This window comes from Lactuca virosa, chromosome 7 (genome assembly GCF_052849685.1).
Source record: "Lactuca virosa cultivar CGN04683 chromosome 7, Lactuca_virosa_CGN04683_v6, whole genome shotgun sequence".
NCBI lineage: Eukaryota > Viridiplantae > Streptophyta > Magnoliopsida > Asterales > Asteraceae > Lactuca > Lactuca virosa.
Genome location: NC_136432.1, coordinates 114,439,212 through 114,457,291, shown reverse-complemented (window position 1 = coordinate 114,457,291; position 18,080 = coordinate 114,439,212). Strand labels below are relative to the sequence as shown.

Below are 18,080 nucleotides of genomic sequence, written 5' to 3'. Positions count from 1 at the left end.
GTTTTTGGTCTTCAAAGTGCTCCAAAACTCCAGAGAGAATGCCTCCAAATCGGATGTAAAAGATAAGACTGGAAAGGCACACCAACCTTCCCAATATAGAGCTCCAAATGAAATCCCGAAATTGCCCCTGCACAAACCCACGCGGGCCGCGTGACTATGATGGAGTTTTTAGGCTTCTTCAAGTTTTGGGCCCCCATAGCTATTCCATTGGCCCAGTTCGAGTCTGATCAGCTTCTAGCCCATTTTTCTTCAAGTTCTCTTCAATTTGAGCCCAATTTGACTTTTCCAAATCCTCCAAAGATCTTGTAATCGCCCGATCATCAGCCTCCGCACACTCGAAAATCCCCCCCCCCCCCCCCCCCGCATCTTGCAAATTTAAAGTTTAATTCTTCCAAGCATTCAAATAATTGACAAGCCCACTTCCTGCATCATCTCCATAGTCATCAAGCCCAAGTCCCCATTTCCCTTCTAGTCAATCGCCTCCCAAAAATCCCGCTCCGCTAGTCTCCAAAAAATCTGCAATAATGCTCAAGAAACTAGAAAGTACCCGAAATGGTCATGAAATAACAAAAAGGAAAATATGCATGGAAATGAACTAAAATGCGAATGAAATGTGCTAAAATAAACTATGAAAAGAAGTAAATGTAGACGAATGTGTACAGTTTAACAAGTTGAAGGGGTAAATGTAGACGAAAAAAAACTCAGTGACCAAATATATACAAATCGAAAAATATATTACCATTTTAAGTCATTATCCCAAAGACTAAAATACCATTGTGTGCAAGGCATATGGGACACTTAAGGTCCCGTTTGATAGTTTCTTTCCGGAAAAGTACTGTATGGGAAAGTTTTCTGACTGGGAAGGAAACCATGTTGTTTGATTGTACATCTGATTGATTGTGCTGAATGATGAAAAATGACAATATTATCCTACTGTTCTATATTGTGATGGATAAAGTTGCTGAATAATTATAAAATCATACAAATTGTCATACAAAATCAAAATTACACAATAATCATTTAAAAATCCAAACATGATGTCAATTAAGTTGTTTTTAGTTTATTGTTTTTTAAGTTAATGTTATGTTGTTATTTTTTCTAGTCATTTTTGTTTTTTATAACTCAACATGTGATTCTTGATCCGATTTATGTCCGATAGTGGTGGGATGGATGAATTTTTTTTAAATATATTAGGATGATGGTGGTGTTGTAAAAAAAAGAATTAATACAATAAAAATGAATTATAATAATTAACTAAAAGAAATTAATAATCCAATAAAATAATATTTATTAATATATAAATATTATATATTTATAAATAATATTTATTAATATATAATAATCCAATAAAAAAGAATTATTTAAAAGAATTTAATAATCGAATAAAATAATATCAACCAGTATATAAATATTATATATTAAAAATAATATTTATTAATATATAATAATCCAATAAAAAAGTAATAAATCAAAAAAAATTAAAAACATATGCATCTATCTCTAAATCGACTTTCTCCTTAATAATTGTTTACTCACCTAAAGTAAGGAGTCATTAGGAAGTTCTTGATAACCAGGGTATATCGGAAAGTGGGGAACACGTTCTAGTGCAACTAAAATTGAACCATTTATAGGTTGTCTGTAGATCTCGCTGCTTAATTTAAGTGAACAACAATACTCGTGGTCGTCGTCAGCAAAATACTTTATTTAGAAAAGTTTGTCGATATCCTTCGTGTTTAAGTGGACCACAATACCAGCAATTGACCGGATCTATTCATGAAGGTGAAGGTACTGATAAAGAAGTTAAGGCTGTCTCACAACTTCGATCTCAAATATTTTTGTTTTTGTTAAATTTGTTCATAGTTTTCCTCTATGCATAAATTTAGGGGGAGAATTAAAAAATTTTTAAAAAAAATCAACAAAAATTAAAAAATCCAAAAATAGTGTTATATTCTGTTTTATTTCTCGTTCAGAAAAATCAAAAATTCAAAAATATTTTTGTTTCTGTTTTTATTTTTCCAGAAAATATAAAAAATTCAAAAATATTGTGTGCTAAGTTTCCTTTTAGTTTTGTTTTGTCTTGAAAAGTGAATTCAAATGTAGATGAAACTTATGGAGTCTGTGTCGAAAATTTATGAGTCAAGGCTTCGTCCGTGATCATCGAAGAATTCTCATTCGAAGGAGCAAGAAATGAAGATTATTCTTTAAACATTCAATCCTTCAACCCCAGAAGCAAGGTGAAGCTGCACTTGAAGATCATGTAACAGATCGCATTGAAGCCTCCTCAATCAATTTGCTGCTATCTATGTACCTGCTGAAGTGATCCAGAAGATTCGTTCTCTCTAATATTCTCTCTGAAGATTCTCAAGCTGAAAGCGCTATCTTTCAAGAATCAGTACATCAAGCCTCCTCACCCAATTATATTTCAAGAATCAATACATCAAGCCTCCTCACCCAATGTGCGTTCAATTGCAAATTCTGAAGAAAAGCCCAACTGCTCAAGATGAAGTCATTCATAGAAGATTAATATGTTCATCTTGATGTTGTGAAGAAAATTGAAGATTAAAGCTGAAGCCAAGCTCCCATTGAAGATTGACAAGAAAAGTCAGCTACTTTTTAGGGGGAGCTTGTTGGGTCAATTAGAAAAGAAAGTTATAAACCAAGGGGGAGATTGTTGGGTCAAAATTTGGTTTATACTTTGCTTTTCTAGGCAATTGTATTTTTCTGTTAAGTAATATGTGTTTACGGTTGTGTTTACGGCCGTGAACAGGTTTACGGCCGTGAACCTGTTCACAGCCCATGTCTCATATATATAAGGTGAGGAGTGCATGTGATGAGGAAAAGGCTAAAGAGAAGGTGATAGCATATTGTAGAGAGAGAAAGTTAGAGAGAAGAGAGGAGCTTAAGTGTGTGTATTCTAAGGTGTTCTAGTGAGAGAAGAGAGAGAAAAAGGTGCAAGTGTGTGAATCTTGTGTATTGTTCATCATTCCAATCTTGAATACATCATAGATTCATATTATTCTCCTTCTCCTTCTTCTTATTTTGATCTGGCATCATCCATTTGATTGGGATTCCGCACCATCAAACGGATCTGATTGATACACAAGCAGATTTGGGACTTACATGATGTTATGCTCATAACCCAACAGAAAGACCTATTTATTTTTGCATATCAAATAGTCTTTCTGGTCCATTCAACCAGAAAGATATATTTGGACCTGGAAAGATGTCTATCAAACAGGACCTTAAATGGAAACCGTTAACGGCTAACAATGATATGGCCTAACCGTGCAAGGAAATGGCAACCCAGAACGGTCCGAGTTAATTTTAAAAAAAAAGGGATTGAGCGTGCTTTTTGGCACCTGCATGAGGGAGGATTCGTGTAATTTACTCTTAAAAATAAGATTTAGGGACAAACATGAAAACTGCCTAAAACCATAGGGACCATTTGTAGCGAGGATATTTGATTTTCTATTCTCTCATCTTTTAACTTTGACTGTCCGTGTCTACGCAAGTCATATCCTCTCAATAGCTTCACTTTCCACATGTCCCAGGCCGCCGAAGAAAGAGCTCCTTACGAAAGCAGTGAGGATAAAGAAAAGTCCCGTAAGAGGCCTTTCAGGCCAGGTTTAACAGCATTTCTCTGAATTGCTTCTGTTTTTAATTTCGTCAGCTTATTTGGGGCGTATTTGGCTGTAATCAGATATTATTTCTTATGACTATCATAATTGGTGTGATTTCGTTTTAGGTTTTTTTTCTTGTTTTTCTTTTCATTAGATGAATGCTTCATCTTTTTTATTTGATTGATTTCTTTTCGTTTGCGGTGCAAAGGCATTTATTTAACCACATAATTAATATGTCATGCAATTAGGATTTAGTTTCGTCTTAGTCAATATTAGAGCTCTGTTTGAACTTCTTAAGGTTTCTTCAATATGGTTGCAGAACAGAAAGCCACTTCAGCATAAGGAATCAGGCAATTTAGGGTTACTGGTAGTTTTACTCATTTAATTTATACTGTGAGAAAATTGAGTAGTCAGGATGTTTAGAGGGATGTACTATATATGATGGCAGTGAAAGTAGGTCAATATTCCTCATCATAATGGAGGTTAGTCTGTAAGTTTGTTTATGTACAGCTCTTGGACATATTTAGGCATTATACAGGTGGAACACACACTGTTTTTGATAACTGAGAAACTGTGACTTTTTCTGAGTTCGCTTGATCAAGGAAGAATTTATGAATTTGGAACATGTTTTGATCATAAGTAAAGGTATAATTGACTTCTTCCATGATAATTCTTTAATTTCTTGGTTGTCTATGAGTATGCACATCGGGCTTCATGTGATTTTGCAGTCCGTAGATTATGTGAACTAGATCATTCAAGACGGGATTCCTAAAGTAGGCAGTAGTCATGCATGTTTACAAGTTGTATAGTGAATGGAAGTCAGGATGCTTGACACAAGCAATTTTATGTAATAGAGTGAACTTCTGATCTCATCCATGTGTACAAGCTCGATAGCAGGTTTCAATGATGATTGATGACACATGTAAGAATTGTGAGTAGAGAATAGATGTTCATGTGGTAATTTGAATTTTTAAATTTCGAATTGGTCTAATAAATATTAAGTTGTTAGTTTCGATAGTATAAGAGCCTTAAAGCATGCGTTCAGCATATGCTTCTGGACATGTCAAAATTGCTTACTGATAAAATAATTTGAGATTATAGTGCGGAAATGGAGGATAGCATATGACACTTTTATCATAGTTGTCATACATTTGCATCTTTAAATCATTTTTCTTGTAGTAGTTAATAAGCAGCAATGGGCCAGTCTTGTTGTAAATGTCCCTATCATAAGATAATCATAATAAATACCCTTTGTATTCACTTGAGCTTCTGCTTATGATGTACATTTCCCTTACAAAAGCTCTTATGTGACCAGAGATTAATGAAGAACCCCAGAATGCTACTCATAAGACAGGGAAAAATGTAAGTTGTTTCGATAATTTTGGTGTTTGATTCCTGCATGTTCTGGATATTAATTGTGTGCTTAACATAATGGATTCTGGTATAATGGTATCAAGAGTTATGCAGCTGATATCATCTTAACTTTGCTGATTGTAACTTCTTTTGGTTTTCACATATTATCTTTTAATCAAGTTCTCGCTTGAGTTTTGCTAATTTTAGGTAAGATGGCAAACCAACAATATTCGTATTTTTCGGTTTTATGATATTTTTCATGACTTGTGTTATTGGTTTCATCCTGCTTGCTATGTATGTATTGTTCCTAATACTGAGATGTGCTCTCCTATGAGATGCTCTTTACTTGAAGTCATCAAGAACTATCATCTATCATTTAGTGTTTGGGTTTTTTAATCATTAAAATTGCTCATAAAGTGGTAAATGTCGACAAATAATGTTGGAGTTCATGAAGTACTAAGCCTTGCAATGTTGTGGGTATAGACATGTAGTTGGGGCTTTTGATTTGGGTTCAGAGACATTCTGTGAAATGCCTTTTCCAGATTCTTTACTCGATGGCACGCGCTTCAATGCTTTAGGAGTTTTGGGTAGAAAGCTATGTGTGATGTCGTGGGTGGTCACGAATAGCGTATATGAGGTGTGGGTGATGGAGGATTATGGGGTGGCTGAATCATGGGTCAAACGCCATGTCTTTTCGCAGTTTAGTGTTGCAGGTTCCTTTGGATTCACGTTACATGATGAGTTTCTTGTTGAAGATAATGAAGATCGTTTTGTTTTGTATGATCCAAATGCAAACAAGACTAAAATGTTCAAGGAATTTGATTATGATATAAATCCTTATCGCGCAGATAAAGTTGTCAATTATGTTGACAGTCTTGTTTGGGTAGCACCGGTCAAGCATGAGACGGTGGATGGCGCAGGACCAAGTTGAAATAGAGAGATGCCGAGATTATTCAGTTAGTTTTATGTCAAGTATCCATTTTTAGTACATTACACCAACATTCTCTCTTTCCGTTTTAGTTTGATTTCTTCTAAAATTGCTAAAGGCTTGTGGACTCTATTTTTTTGGGTTGTGTTCAAATTTCTAGTGTTTTTGATGTGTTTGTCTTATACTTTTGATGTTGAAGATTACAAGCATTTTAAACCACTAATTTAAAGCTGTGTATTCTTGCTTTACAATTTCAAGAATTATGTTTTTGATAGAATGCTTCTTGTGTATCATCTTACTTTGTCAAGAGAAAGGCTCAAAGGTAGAATGTGAAACCTTGTAAAACCTCATGAAAGATGAATTTGAGTTGATAAAATGTGGAGATATCAAATTATGAGCAAGTAAGGGTGTATTGGATATTTAGCATGTGGTTGAATAAAGGTACTGATTAGCCAATTATATGGTTGTTGACTTTGAAAAAAATTGTACTGCTTTAAAGTGTTTACAAGGTAACGTATGAAGTATATAATGATTTGTGACGTAGGATTTTTGTGATAGATTTCATATGGGAACAACAATGTCAATGATCACCCATAATAAAGATGTAGGCATATATGCCAAATAGTGAAACCGAGGTTAGTTTGGTATGGTTACAAGTGAGCTAATGTCAATCTTTTAAAAGAAGTGAAAATTATTAGACCCTAAAAAAAACTCATTAAGCATATACAAGCACGTTCATGTCAAGTACTCTTATTTTTTCTAAAAATGACAAGTGGGGAGATTATGCTTTTAAGTGTTTTACATTTTGGCTATGCCATAAATAATATGGAAAGAGGTTGAAAGTATGGTGCCTAAATAAGCAAATTTAGACTTTTTAGTCTAAAATTCCAAATTAAGGTTATTGTTACTGTAGTCCAACCAACTATTTGCTTTTGATTATTGTCACTGTAGTCCAACCAACTATCCATTTTTAAAATAAGGTTATTAGGGTTATTGTCACTGTAGCATCCACATAGGAGAGAAATTAGAACTACTCACTACGTCAAAAATGAAAGACAAACAAATACTCGTCCTATATCTTTGGATCCTTGATTGTACAAGTACAAATGTATTTATACGTTAGAACAAAGGGAGCATCCAGAATCAACAGACAGCATGGTATTATTGAAAATTTTCAACCAGGTAAATGGTTAAATACAATATGATCTCGACAATAAGTCAAAAACCACCTAGCCATGGCATCTACAGACTGAAGATTGTAAAAAATATCCAAAAAAGTTAAGCAATCATATAGAGCATCCATTCAAAAGATTAAAAGAATCACAAACAGTAAATAGAAGATCAATGATGTTGGCAGATTTAATCATTAGAAGTCGGTAATCTTGAGCAAACCAAAAGATTAACAGAAAATACATAACTTACGTTTTGCGTTTAAAATTTGTTAATGTAAATATGTTACGCTCCTGTTAGCCACAGAACTCAAAAGATATAAAATTCTTTCAAAAGTCACGAATCATATAGAACAAGTAGATCTGATGCCTTGTCTTTTGTAGAGACGGTTCTTCAAAATGTGAAATCAATAGATGCTGCTCATCTCATGGGGGAGGTGCAATCCAAACAAGACTGTCGACATACTCCACGATCCTATTTGTGTTACATTTTCCACCAGGATATTTTTCCAATATTCTAGCCTTGTCTGCAATTGGATCGTAGAAAACAAGACAATCATCGGCATCTTCGATGAAAAACTCATTGTGTGATGTGAATCCATTAAATGCATTATCAGGATCATGTGAAAAGTGGAAGACATGGCGTTTGACCCATGATTCAGCCACCCCATACTCCTCCATCACCCACACATCTATTCCACAATTCCCATCTTGTGATGTCACACAAAGCTTTCCCTCCAAAACTCCTAAAGTGTTGGAGCGGTAGTAATCCAGTATAGAATCCGGAAGAGTCATCTCACGGAATGTCTCTGAACCCAAATCAAATGCCACAATCACCTCTGAATCAAGCTTCTCTCATTAGTATGACCAAACCAATGAAGACGCCCATCATGGCCATCTACACAGGCCTTATCATTATCGAAAATCCTCCTGATATGAGATGGAAACCTTTGAGTGATTAACTTCCATGAGCCCGTTCTCATGCTGTAAATCTCAACCTGCAGCCACTTTTTGATGAGACACCGAAAACTAGGAACATCGTCTTCTTCTTCTTCTTCTTCTTCTGATGTTGATGTTTGCTCCGGTCCAGTAAGGCCTGTAATCTTAACAACTTTGTAATCCTGAGTTTTGGGATCAAACCCAAAGCGGAAAGAGAGTTCATAACAACCGCAATAGGGGAAAGAATATGGGGGGAGAGTTGACTCAGCACGGAGAGAGGGATTCCAAATGTGAATGACAGAATCACCATAACTAGAGCATATCAAGCCGTGAACAGAACCGATAATTTTGATCATACGATAAGTATACCCAGGCTTGACCCGGGGGATTTTGATGAAATTAGCGAGTACGCGATGGGGGGATTGAGTCGGATAGAGGTATGAGGTGAACAGTTTGTGGTTTATAGACAGATTGTTGCAGAAGACTACGAGAATTTGATCGTTGTTATTGATGGAATGATGGAGGTGGGATTTTATAAAGGAGGATTCAGATAAGAGGGCATTCCAAGATTTGGAGACACACCTCATTTGAGCAAGCTGTTTCGCCATTAAGAGGATGAATATTTTTGACAGAAGATCACCCGAAAGGTTCTCTATACTTGTTGTCTGTTGTGGTGAAGCCATTGGTGTCATTGGAACATCGCGTTCGACAACAACATTATCACAAGCTCTTGAATGCAACAATGCTGTCAAGCGTTGGATTTCAGAACTGTAACAATATATAAAACATCAGTAGCTAGTGGCCGAATAATTCTAAAGAATGAATGAGGCACCTAAAATAGAATGTAAATAATATTAAAGTGTAAGATTGTACTTAAAGAAAGGCCAACCTAGTAAAGGTCATCTGGTTCAACATTTGTTCAAGCTCTGATGTCCCAATGATAACAGAAGTGCTAGCACGATTCCCAGCTTGACCTGATACTCCAGTTAAATTCTTCGGTTCATGAAATCAAAAGTGCATCAAAGTTACAATGGTTTTAGACAAAATTGTTGGATAAAGCATTGAGACAATGACATCAGAATACACATGTTACCAATGACCACATAAAAAAAGATACTACACCTGACACCAATTTATACTAGGTTCCCTCCATGGCTCCATCTACTGACTCTTTGAAACTATTTTCAAATTATCAAACGAGCTTTTTTAAATAAGTTGTTGCCAACAATGTTACAGGTAGCTTAGCTTAAGAGCATTTCCAATGATAAAAAACACTTGCAACTCCCAAGAAATAGTAGATTATAATTGCAACACAAGTCATGAAGAAATAATATTAAAAAAGTAGAAAAATTATCATTTTGCATCTTACTAAATTTAGCAAAACTAATGAGACGACTTACATTTTGCCCTCCCTCCTGTGAAACATTCTGGCGTTCTTCAATAAGCTCTGGTCACGTAAGAGATATGTAAGAGGCATGTACATCATAAGCAGAAATTCAATTGAAGTAATACAGAAGGCTATTAATAATGAATATATTAAGTTTTAGACAGACAGATAGAAACATCGACAATAAGACCGACCCATCGTTTAAAAAAACGTGAGAAACGCACGCCTTGAGGCGAAGCGGTGGTTGATCGAACTAGAGGCGCCGCCTCAGGGGTAAGAATTGATACGCACGCCTCGTACCAGTGAATCGCATAGGAATCGATTGAGGCGGAACGTTTTCCTGATGCGTACGCCTTCAAATTTTTTTTGACTTTTTGACTATTTGACGTCGTCTTCATTTTTAGCTTTGTTTTATTGACCGGTTTTATAATGAAACTGGAAACCCGATTCATTTATTGACCTAATTCACTCATTCGCTCATTCTAAATCGCCGACTTCCTCTTCATCTCAAAATCGCATCCCACTGACTTCTTCGGTTGAATCGGTTCTGCACTTCTTTTGGTCGATCTTTAGCTTAAAAAGACATGTTTAGTATATATATATATATATATATATATATATATATATATATATATATATATATATATATATTGTACTCCGCCTCGGGGTTACGCCTCACTCCGCCTCGGGGTTACGCCTCACTCCGCCTCGAGGCTTACGCCTCCTCATGAGGCTGAGGGAAAACGCCTCAAGGCGCGATTCCGTACTTTTAAACCTTGGACTGACCCATTACCATTTATCACTTATCACAAGAAAATTTATTTAAAGATGCAGATCTATGAGAGACAAACAGATGTTTAGATTCATAACCTAATATGAAGACAATGATTTAATGGTTAATATATATTGTATATTGTGATGGTCCCACCACGTGACAATTCAAAAGTTAAAAAATCCAAATTGGCACATGAACAGATATTCTCTTTTCCACATGCTTGAATCCGATGAGAAAAACTTTTCAACAATAATATTCATCCACACAAAAATGGTTTCTTTTCATATAAACATACTTACATACTACACTCCACGATGATGAGGATCATTGACTAACTTTCACTGTCATCGTAATACATCCCTTGATCACCCCCAAAAAGTATCATCATGAACACTAAACTTTCGCATAGTACAAATTAAATGGGTAAAAACTATCAGTAACCCCAAATTGACTGCTTACTTACACGTAACTGGCTTTCTGCAGCCATACTGAAGTAAAGCATAGGCAGTTCATACATACAGCAAGTACTACTTACTCAATCAATAGAAAACACACATGTCTAAAGATAAAGACGTACATTATAAAAAGAGATGAGCAATTCAAAGATACAGCCAAAAATAAAAAATAATCTGTCGAAAAAGGTGCAGCAGCCATAAGAAATCAAATAGGCCCTAAATAAGCACACGGGAGCAATAAATAATAAAAATAGATCTGACTTAGAGCAAACAGTGATAAACCTGGCCGGAAAGGCCTCTTGCGGGACTTTTCACCGTCTCCACGGCTTTCGTACGGAGCCCTTCCATCGCTCGCCTTCGCCATACGGGAAGCTGGAGGAGATTAAATTTTATTTATGGAATCTGGCTCACGAACACACAAACCCAAATCTGACCCATGAATCCAAATCTGACCCACGACAAGAACCCGTATAAATAAGTCGGTTGACGGGTCATATATGAGTTTATGTTCCAAACCCGCTAATCCGTGACCTATGTAGTTAAATGGGTCGTGTTCAGGTTTATATATATTGATCCGCCAACCCGAACATGACACGATTGCCAAACCTAATTCAAATTGATTTTGGTTTTTAAAATATGGATATTAGTAAAATAAAATTAAAACTTAATTCAAATCAACTGAATCATTCGTTTAAATCAATTTATACAGTTCAGTTTTAAGGAATGGAAATTAAGTTCCAAAATAGACGAGCGACTTAAATAACCATTGAAGCTACGAAAACGTTACTATTTGGTCATATAATGTAACATTTTGATTTTGGGCGTGAAAGTTTTGGCCAATTTTATTAAACTAAAACTTTTAGACAAATAGATAAGTAACAAAATAATAAAATGAAAAGAAAAAATAAATACAATGGGCTAATAAAAGGTTTAGATCAAATATTTAAAAAAAATATATTCATTTAGACTTAACAATAGAAAAATGAACGAAGAAGGACAAATTTAACAAATTTGTCAAACTTAAGTGGTGAAGCTAAAAATCTTATGGATTGCTAGAAATTTAGGTGCTTTTTGTTAAGTTAAAAAATCATGTTCATATCATTTTTTCTGCATTTGCCCTTTTATAGCTGTTTGTTTTCTGGAAGGTTTCATACTACAAAATATTTGTGCGTGTTCTGCGTGTCGCAACATTTGACTTGCCTTTTAAAACCTCTTCGGCTTTCATTTTTTTCAAATGAATTTTTTTAGAATTTTGATATAACTTATGTTTTTTTTAACTTTGATTTTTTTTTTAAAAAAAACTTTGATTTTTCTAAACTTTGTTTTACGGATTTGATATAATTTCTTTTTATAGTTTCCATAATTTTTTATAACTTGATTTAAAAAAAAAAACCTTTGATTTTTAAATTTTTTTACCGTTTATGTTAATAATATTTTCTGTTTCGGTTGCATATTTTTAAACATGTGTAATTCTTTTATGAAGTTTGTAGACATCATGATGTGGATCTCATTGCTGGTATAGCGTATAACGGTTTATGCTTGGTGGACGTTGTGCCGTCAACTTTCAACACTGATACATTTGACTGGAGTGACATGGCTGATGGATCCATTTATCCAGCTTGGGCAGAGTGTGATACGGTATAATTTTGTTTGGATTACATTACCTGAGTATTTATATACTAATTAATTATTTCTAATGTTTTTTTGTAGCTTTACATTCCAATCAATATACCACATACTCATTGGGTTTTGGGTGTTTTGGATTTGAAGACATTCCAAACGACTACCGTTCGAAAAATGAGGATTGGTTTATAGGTATGAGAGCCCGCATCCACAAACTGCTAGTGAGAGTCAACTATTAGGGCACCGAACCAATTGATTCAATCCCACTCCAGAGCTTCATGATGACTGATCGAAAAAAACCCCATATATACCACCACAGATTGGCAGCATAGGGGATTGTGATGTATTTTTGTGTTGGTTCCTGAAGGCGTCGATCAACGGGAAATCAATTTATATAGAGGGTAAAACCCCCGGTCCATGGGCTATAGAAAACGACTAGCGGAAATATTTTGGGGTATAAAAACAAAGATAATTTGAACATCGTATTTGTAATATGACCCACACACATCCTTTATTTAGTTTATGTATTTAGTAGTTGTTTGTTTATTTAATTACATTTTATATTTTATAAAACCAAAAAGTATACATTTTATGAAAGCAAAACTTATACATTATATTCCGGCACCATGTATTACAAATATATTAAAACGATGTAGCACCATGTATTACAAATATATTAAAACGATGTATTACATTTTATGAAAACTGAAAAAAAAAATCAAATATATTCCGGAACAATCGTTTATTAGGGTCAGATATTTTGGCATGAAATTTTAAATTTTGAAGTTGAGAATATATAATTATTTAAAATTTTAACATAATGGTTTCTAGGTAAACCGCATCATACCGATTTTGGTCGGTTTTATGAACATAAAAACCCCATCACACGTCTGTTTTTGTATCCGTTTAGGCTTTTCTTATGACTATTAGGACCCTGAAACCCCCCCTAGATTCCAGTTCCCTGCCTACGTAATTCATCTCCTCAATTCTCCAGCTTCAGTTTATGGCGACGGTGAACGATGGAAGGGCTCGCCATACGAAAGCGGTGGAGCCGAAGAAAAACCCCGCAAGAGGCCTTTTCGTCCAGGTTCGATACTGTTTCTTTCAATTAGAACAATTATTAATATTTGGGGTCCTGTAATCTTGATGCTAATTGTTATGGCTATCGTAAGGTATTATGATTGTTATGGCTATCGTAAGGTATTATGATTGTTGTTGCTTTGTAAGTATTTATTTTGTTTCATTGGATGATTGCTGGATCTTTTTTCAATTGGTTAGGTTCCTTCTTTGCCCGTAGAAAAGCATTTATTTTACCACATCATAAGTCATGCAAGAATTTAGTTTTTGGTAATAAGTGATAAGCGCCATTCTTGTTGTAAATATGGGCTTCGATATATTCATAATAATAAATAGCTTTTGTATTACATCACTTTAATTTTTTTTTGCTAATGATGTACTTGCCTCTCTTATGACACCAGAGATAAATGAAGAACCCCAGATTGTTTGTAAGGAGGCTGGGCGCAATGTAAGTTGTTCTCTTGATTTTCGTTTGTGCTTCTTGTGTGTTCTGAATCAGTTTACTTTTTTACTTGATTTATTAGTAGTTTTAAGTCTAACTTAAGAGTCATTACAATTAACTATCAAAAGTAGATGGATGGGACTTTTTTCTTCCAAGTGCATTAGGAATATGTATATTCTTAGGTCTCTGTATTGAAGCTTTATCCAACCATAATGTTTAAAACCTTGATACACTTTTGATTTCATGAACTGAAGAATTCAACTGGAGGATCAGATGAAGGTGCGAATTCTACTAGCATCTCTGCTTCCACTGGGGTATCAGAGCTTCAACAAATGTGCAAACAGAAAACCTTTACTTGGTTGGTCTTTCTTTTAGTACACTCCTAAACACACTGTTATTTTTAAATATTAATGCTCTTGGTGGTGACTTTACTGATATCTGTTATACTGATGCTACAGGTCTGAAATTCAACACCCAACGACTATGGAGAAACTCCCGGATGATGCTTTGGTAAACATATTCATCCGATTATTGGCAAAACAGGTTGCTCAAATGAGATCCGTCTCCAAATCTTGGAATGCCTTCTTATCTCATCCATCCTTTATAAAATCCCACCTCCATCATTCCATCAATAACAAGGATCGACTTCTCTTGGTCTTCTACAATGAGACATCTTCTTCTGACCCTGAACCATTCACTGTACACCCATGTCGATCTCCACATATCGAACACACTAATTCCATCAAACTCCCTGCGGTTAATCCCAAATCTGGACATACTACTAGCAGCATCAGAATTATCGGTTCTGTTCACGGCTTAATATGCTCTCGTTACGGTTTTGATGTCATTCACATTTGGAATCCTTCTATTTCCACCGTGTCAACTCTCCCACCACATTATATACCCTCCGGTGATCATAGTTATGACATTTATTTCCGGTTTGGGTTTGATCCAAAAACAGAGGATTACAAAGTTGTTAAGATTATAGGCCTTACCGGTACTTTACCACATATTGTTAAAGAGTGGCTGCAAGTTGAGGTTTATAGCATGAAAAGAGGTTCATGGGAGTTAGTTTCTCAAAGGTTTCCATCGCATGTCATAATGCTAATCAATTGCGATGTCGTTTGTGTAGATGGGCATGGTGGATATCTTCATTGGCATGCCTTTATTCGTGATCAGGAGGAGGGGGAGCTAGAAACGATAGTGGCATTTGATTTGGGTTCAGAGACATTCCGTGAGATACCTTTTCCTGATTCTCTACTTGATAGCAAACGCTCGAATGCTTTAGGAGGTTTGGGTGGAAAGCTTTGTGTGATGTCATGGTATGAGGAAGATGATGTATGTGAGGTGTGGGTGATGTATGAGTATGGTGTGACTGAATCATGGGCGAAACACTATGTTATGTCGCATTTGCATTTACCGAATGGTGTAGGTTATGGATTCACATCACACAATGAGGTTCTTATTGTAGATGATGATTTCCGTATTGTTTTGTATGACCCAACTGCAGGGAAAGCTAAAATCTTAGACAAATTTTGTCATGGAAATGACAGCATGGAAAAATTTGTGGAGTATGTCGACAGTCTTATTTGGGTGGCACCTCCCAAGCATGAGATGGTGAGGGGCGCAAGACAAAGTTAAAAGCGAGAGATGTCATGTATTCACTTTTAGTATATAACATCTGCATTCTCTCTTGTCTTTGTGATTGAATTTGACTTCATTATGCACACAAATATTACCTTGTTTAACATGTGGACATGTATGTTTGAATTTTATCTTGTAAAAATCTAAAGTTTTGTGGAGTCTAGGTTTTCGAGTTGTGCTAAGTTTTTCAGGGTTAATTGAAGTGGTTTAAGTGTTTAAAAACTCTACTTTCAATTTTGTTTCATTTTTGTGAAATTAGGTAATTTTTAATCTGTTACCTGTTGGGTTGGGGTAGTCACAGAGAAATGTTCGTGACAAGGAGGTTGGGGTAGTGATAGAATTGGTCGTGACATGGACATATGATTTGATAATATATATGAAACATGCATTAATGAATTATGTTTTTTATTCTGTCAAAGGTTAGGAACACTTTGAATCACTTAGGTGCTGTTTGTTTTTTCTGAGGCAAAATGTCTGCAATCTGCGGACTATATCTGTAGACCTCTGCAGCAGAAGAGGTGGACTAAACGTCTGCAGTCTGGAAAAAGAAGACTTTTTGTCCTTTTAACATCTGCATGCTACTAAAATAAACTAAAATCTAAATAAACTGATTTTTTTAAACTACAAAGTGATTTTTTAATATATTTATGACTTTGTTATAAATAATTAACAAATCTAAATCAAAATTTATGTATTATTGTATAAAAAGTGAAAATAAAAATGATACAAACTAAAGTATATATTTGATAAAAACCAACAATTTTGGTCGCAAAGTTATGTATAAACATTGTAATTAGGAATCAAAGAATTTGATATATAAATAAATGGAAATAAACTTCGATTTTTTTCAATTAAATCAACTAAAAACGTGTCATAAATATTTTTTCTTTGAAAATTGACGATGCTTTATTAAATAATGTTTTATAAAATTTGGTACAAAAAATATAAGAATATGTTATTTTTTTCATATTTATATAAACAACTTCAACGACCATTATTATAATAAACTTTTATTTATAAATTTATCAAAAATATCATGTTTGCGTCGTCGAACTTTTTTTTTTTTAAGTATTGTAACTTTTTTTTCAAATTGTTTATCACTAATAAAGTGGGAATAAATATAAATTAAAAAAAAACTAAAAAAAATAAAGTATATGTGTTTTTTAGCCTAGAAGATGTCTGAAGATGTTAGAAGACTCTGGTCCACATCTGTGCCAAGAAGAGCGCGCAGACATTTTTAGGTCTGCAGTCTTCAAAAAAACAAACAGTCTGCGAATGTTAATGTTTGCGCCGCACAGACAGAAGATGCCAGGAAGATCTGCGGACAAAAAACAAACACCACCTTATTTAATTAATATATAAAAGTTACATTATTACAACTAGGGGTGTCAAAAATACCCGAACCCGATTAATCCGAGTTGACACTAACCCGAATAAATAATGTTGGGTTTAATATGGTCTGTAATCAAAATCGGGTTATTTGGGTTAGCCTGACTAACCCAAAATATATTTAGGGTCGGGTTTTAGGTTAGCTTTATATAATTTTTTCAGGTTCGGGTCAACCCGGTTAACCCGAATAAACTTAATTAATCATGTGAATCTCATGTCTATGTCATATTGCATGCAATCCTTTTGCAAGTAATGCACAATGAATCTCTTTTATTTTTAGTTTAATTCATATTCGATTTCCGTCCTTTAATTTTGTTAAAAATTTACAAATTGATTATCTATTAATTTGGAAGCAATTAGTTTCAGACACTCTTCTTATTTGTCTTAATATTCACAAGTATTATAATAATGAAAAAAAAGGACACGATGCATTAGTTTTAATATTTACACGGTATTATAACAATGAAAAAAGGACAAAGTGCATTGTGATAATTTTGTTCTTCTACGCAAAAAGTATTTACGAAAAAAAAAACATTAAACTAAATAACATAATTAAAAAATATGTTAATATTTCATTACTTCATAGTTTTTTAAAGTTACTATCCGTCTTTCCAACTAACTTTGCAAAATCTTATAGCAATTGGTACGGGCCCAAGGTAGTTTTTGCTGATGTGGAAGCTCCATAACGCTGTGGTAAAGGCTGTAACAACGCTCCCCTTGGTTTCTTGTTGCTTTCCGTTGCCAACGTAACACCCCTCAACGCGTTTCTACCCTCTAGTTTTCTTCTTCCTTAACAATGTTTTTCTTTGAAACACAATCACCATTAATGATGTTGTGGAGAAGACAAAGATTTATGCTGACATAGCCTTTTGAACAGCGTTGACAGGGGCGGAGCTTCAACATTTGATTCGGGGAGCCAAATATATAATATGTATAAAAATTGGTAAGCAGGGGGGGCTAATATCAAAATTTTATATTTTTGGGTATAAAATGTATAAAATGAAACTATAAGGGCTATTTAGAACCAAAAAATCAGGGGGGGCCACAGCCCCCCTGGCCCTAATAATCCTCCGCCAATGAGCGTTGACCATACTGAGTAGTCTAAGTGATACTTAGCTATTTTTATTTAACATTTCTAAACTCTCAATGAAAAAGAGGACCATGGGCCGGTGTTTGTCGCCGACAATCCAAGCCAATCCAAGCCACACAGGATGCTGACGACAATAACCCCCCACATCGTCGAGTTAATATTAACCCAAAGAAACACATGACATTTTGG

At 34.8% G+C, this 18,080-nt stretch overlaps 2 protein-coding genes and 1 pseudogene across 5 annotated transcripts; 2 read left to right on the top strand and 1 right to left on the bottom strand.

The window, feature by feature from the left end:
• Window positions 1–3,507: 3,507 nt before the first annotated feature.
• LOC145125966 (F-box/kelch-repeat protein At3g06240-like) lies at window positions 3,508–6,070 on the top strand. Its single transcript, XM_079061379.1, has 3 exons — window positions 3,508–3,624; window positions 4,936–4,982; window positions 5,457–6,070. Exons 2-3 carry the CDS (start codon window positions 4,942–4,944, stop codon window positions 5,902–5,904), a joined length of 489 nt encoding a protein of 162 aa, XP_078917505.1. The 5' UTR covers window positions 3,508–3,624; window positions 4,936–4,941; the 3' UTR covers window positions 5,905–6,070.
• Window positions 6,071–7,235: 1,165 nt separating this feature from the next.
• On the bottom strand, window positions 7,236–9,999 carry LOC145127722 (F-box/kelch-repeat protein At3g06240-like; annotated as a pseudogene). Its single transcript, XR_013716460.1, has 4 exons — window positions 9,697–9,999; window positions 9,410–9,456; window positions 8,899–9,002; window positions 7,236–8,777 (listed from the first exon to the last, which is right to left on the bottom strand). The product of XR_013716460.1 is annotated as an F-box/kelch-repeat protein At3g06240-like (transcript).
• A 3,125-nt stretch (window positions 10,000–13,124) lies between these two features.
• On the top strand, window positions 13,125–15,634 carry LOC145123350 (F-box/kelch-repeat protein At3g06240-like). Of its 3 annotated transcripts, none has more exons than XM_079058558.1 (4): window positions 13,125–13,336; window positions 14,023–14,126; window positions 14,227–14,825; window positions 14,901–15,634. In XM_079058558.1, the coding sequence occupies exons 1-4, from the start codon at window positions 13,253–13,255 to the stop codon at window positions 15,407–15,409; spliced, it is 1,296 nt and encodes a 431-aa protein (XP_078914684.1). In that variant the 5' UTR covers window positions 13,125–13,252; the 3' UTR covers window positions 15,410–15,634. The 3 variants fall into 3 exon arrangements, with proteins under 3 accessions (XP_078914684.1, XP_078914683.1, XP_078914685.1); XM_079058559.1 differs by adding an exon at window positions 13,728–13,774 and having other exon boundaries at window positions 13,132–13,336; window positions 14,227–15,634; XM_079058557.1 differs by having other exon boundaries at window positions 14,227–15,634.
• The last annotated feature ends 2,446 nt before the right edge of the window (window positions 15,635–18,080 follow it).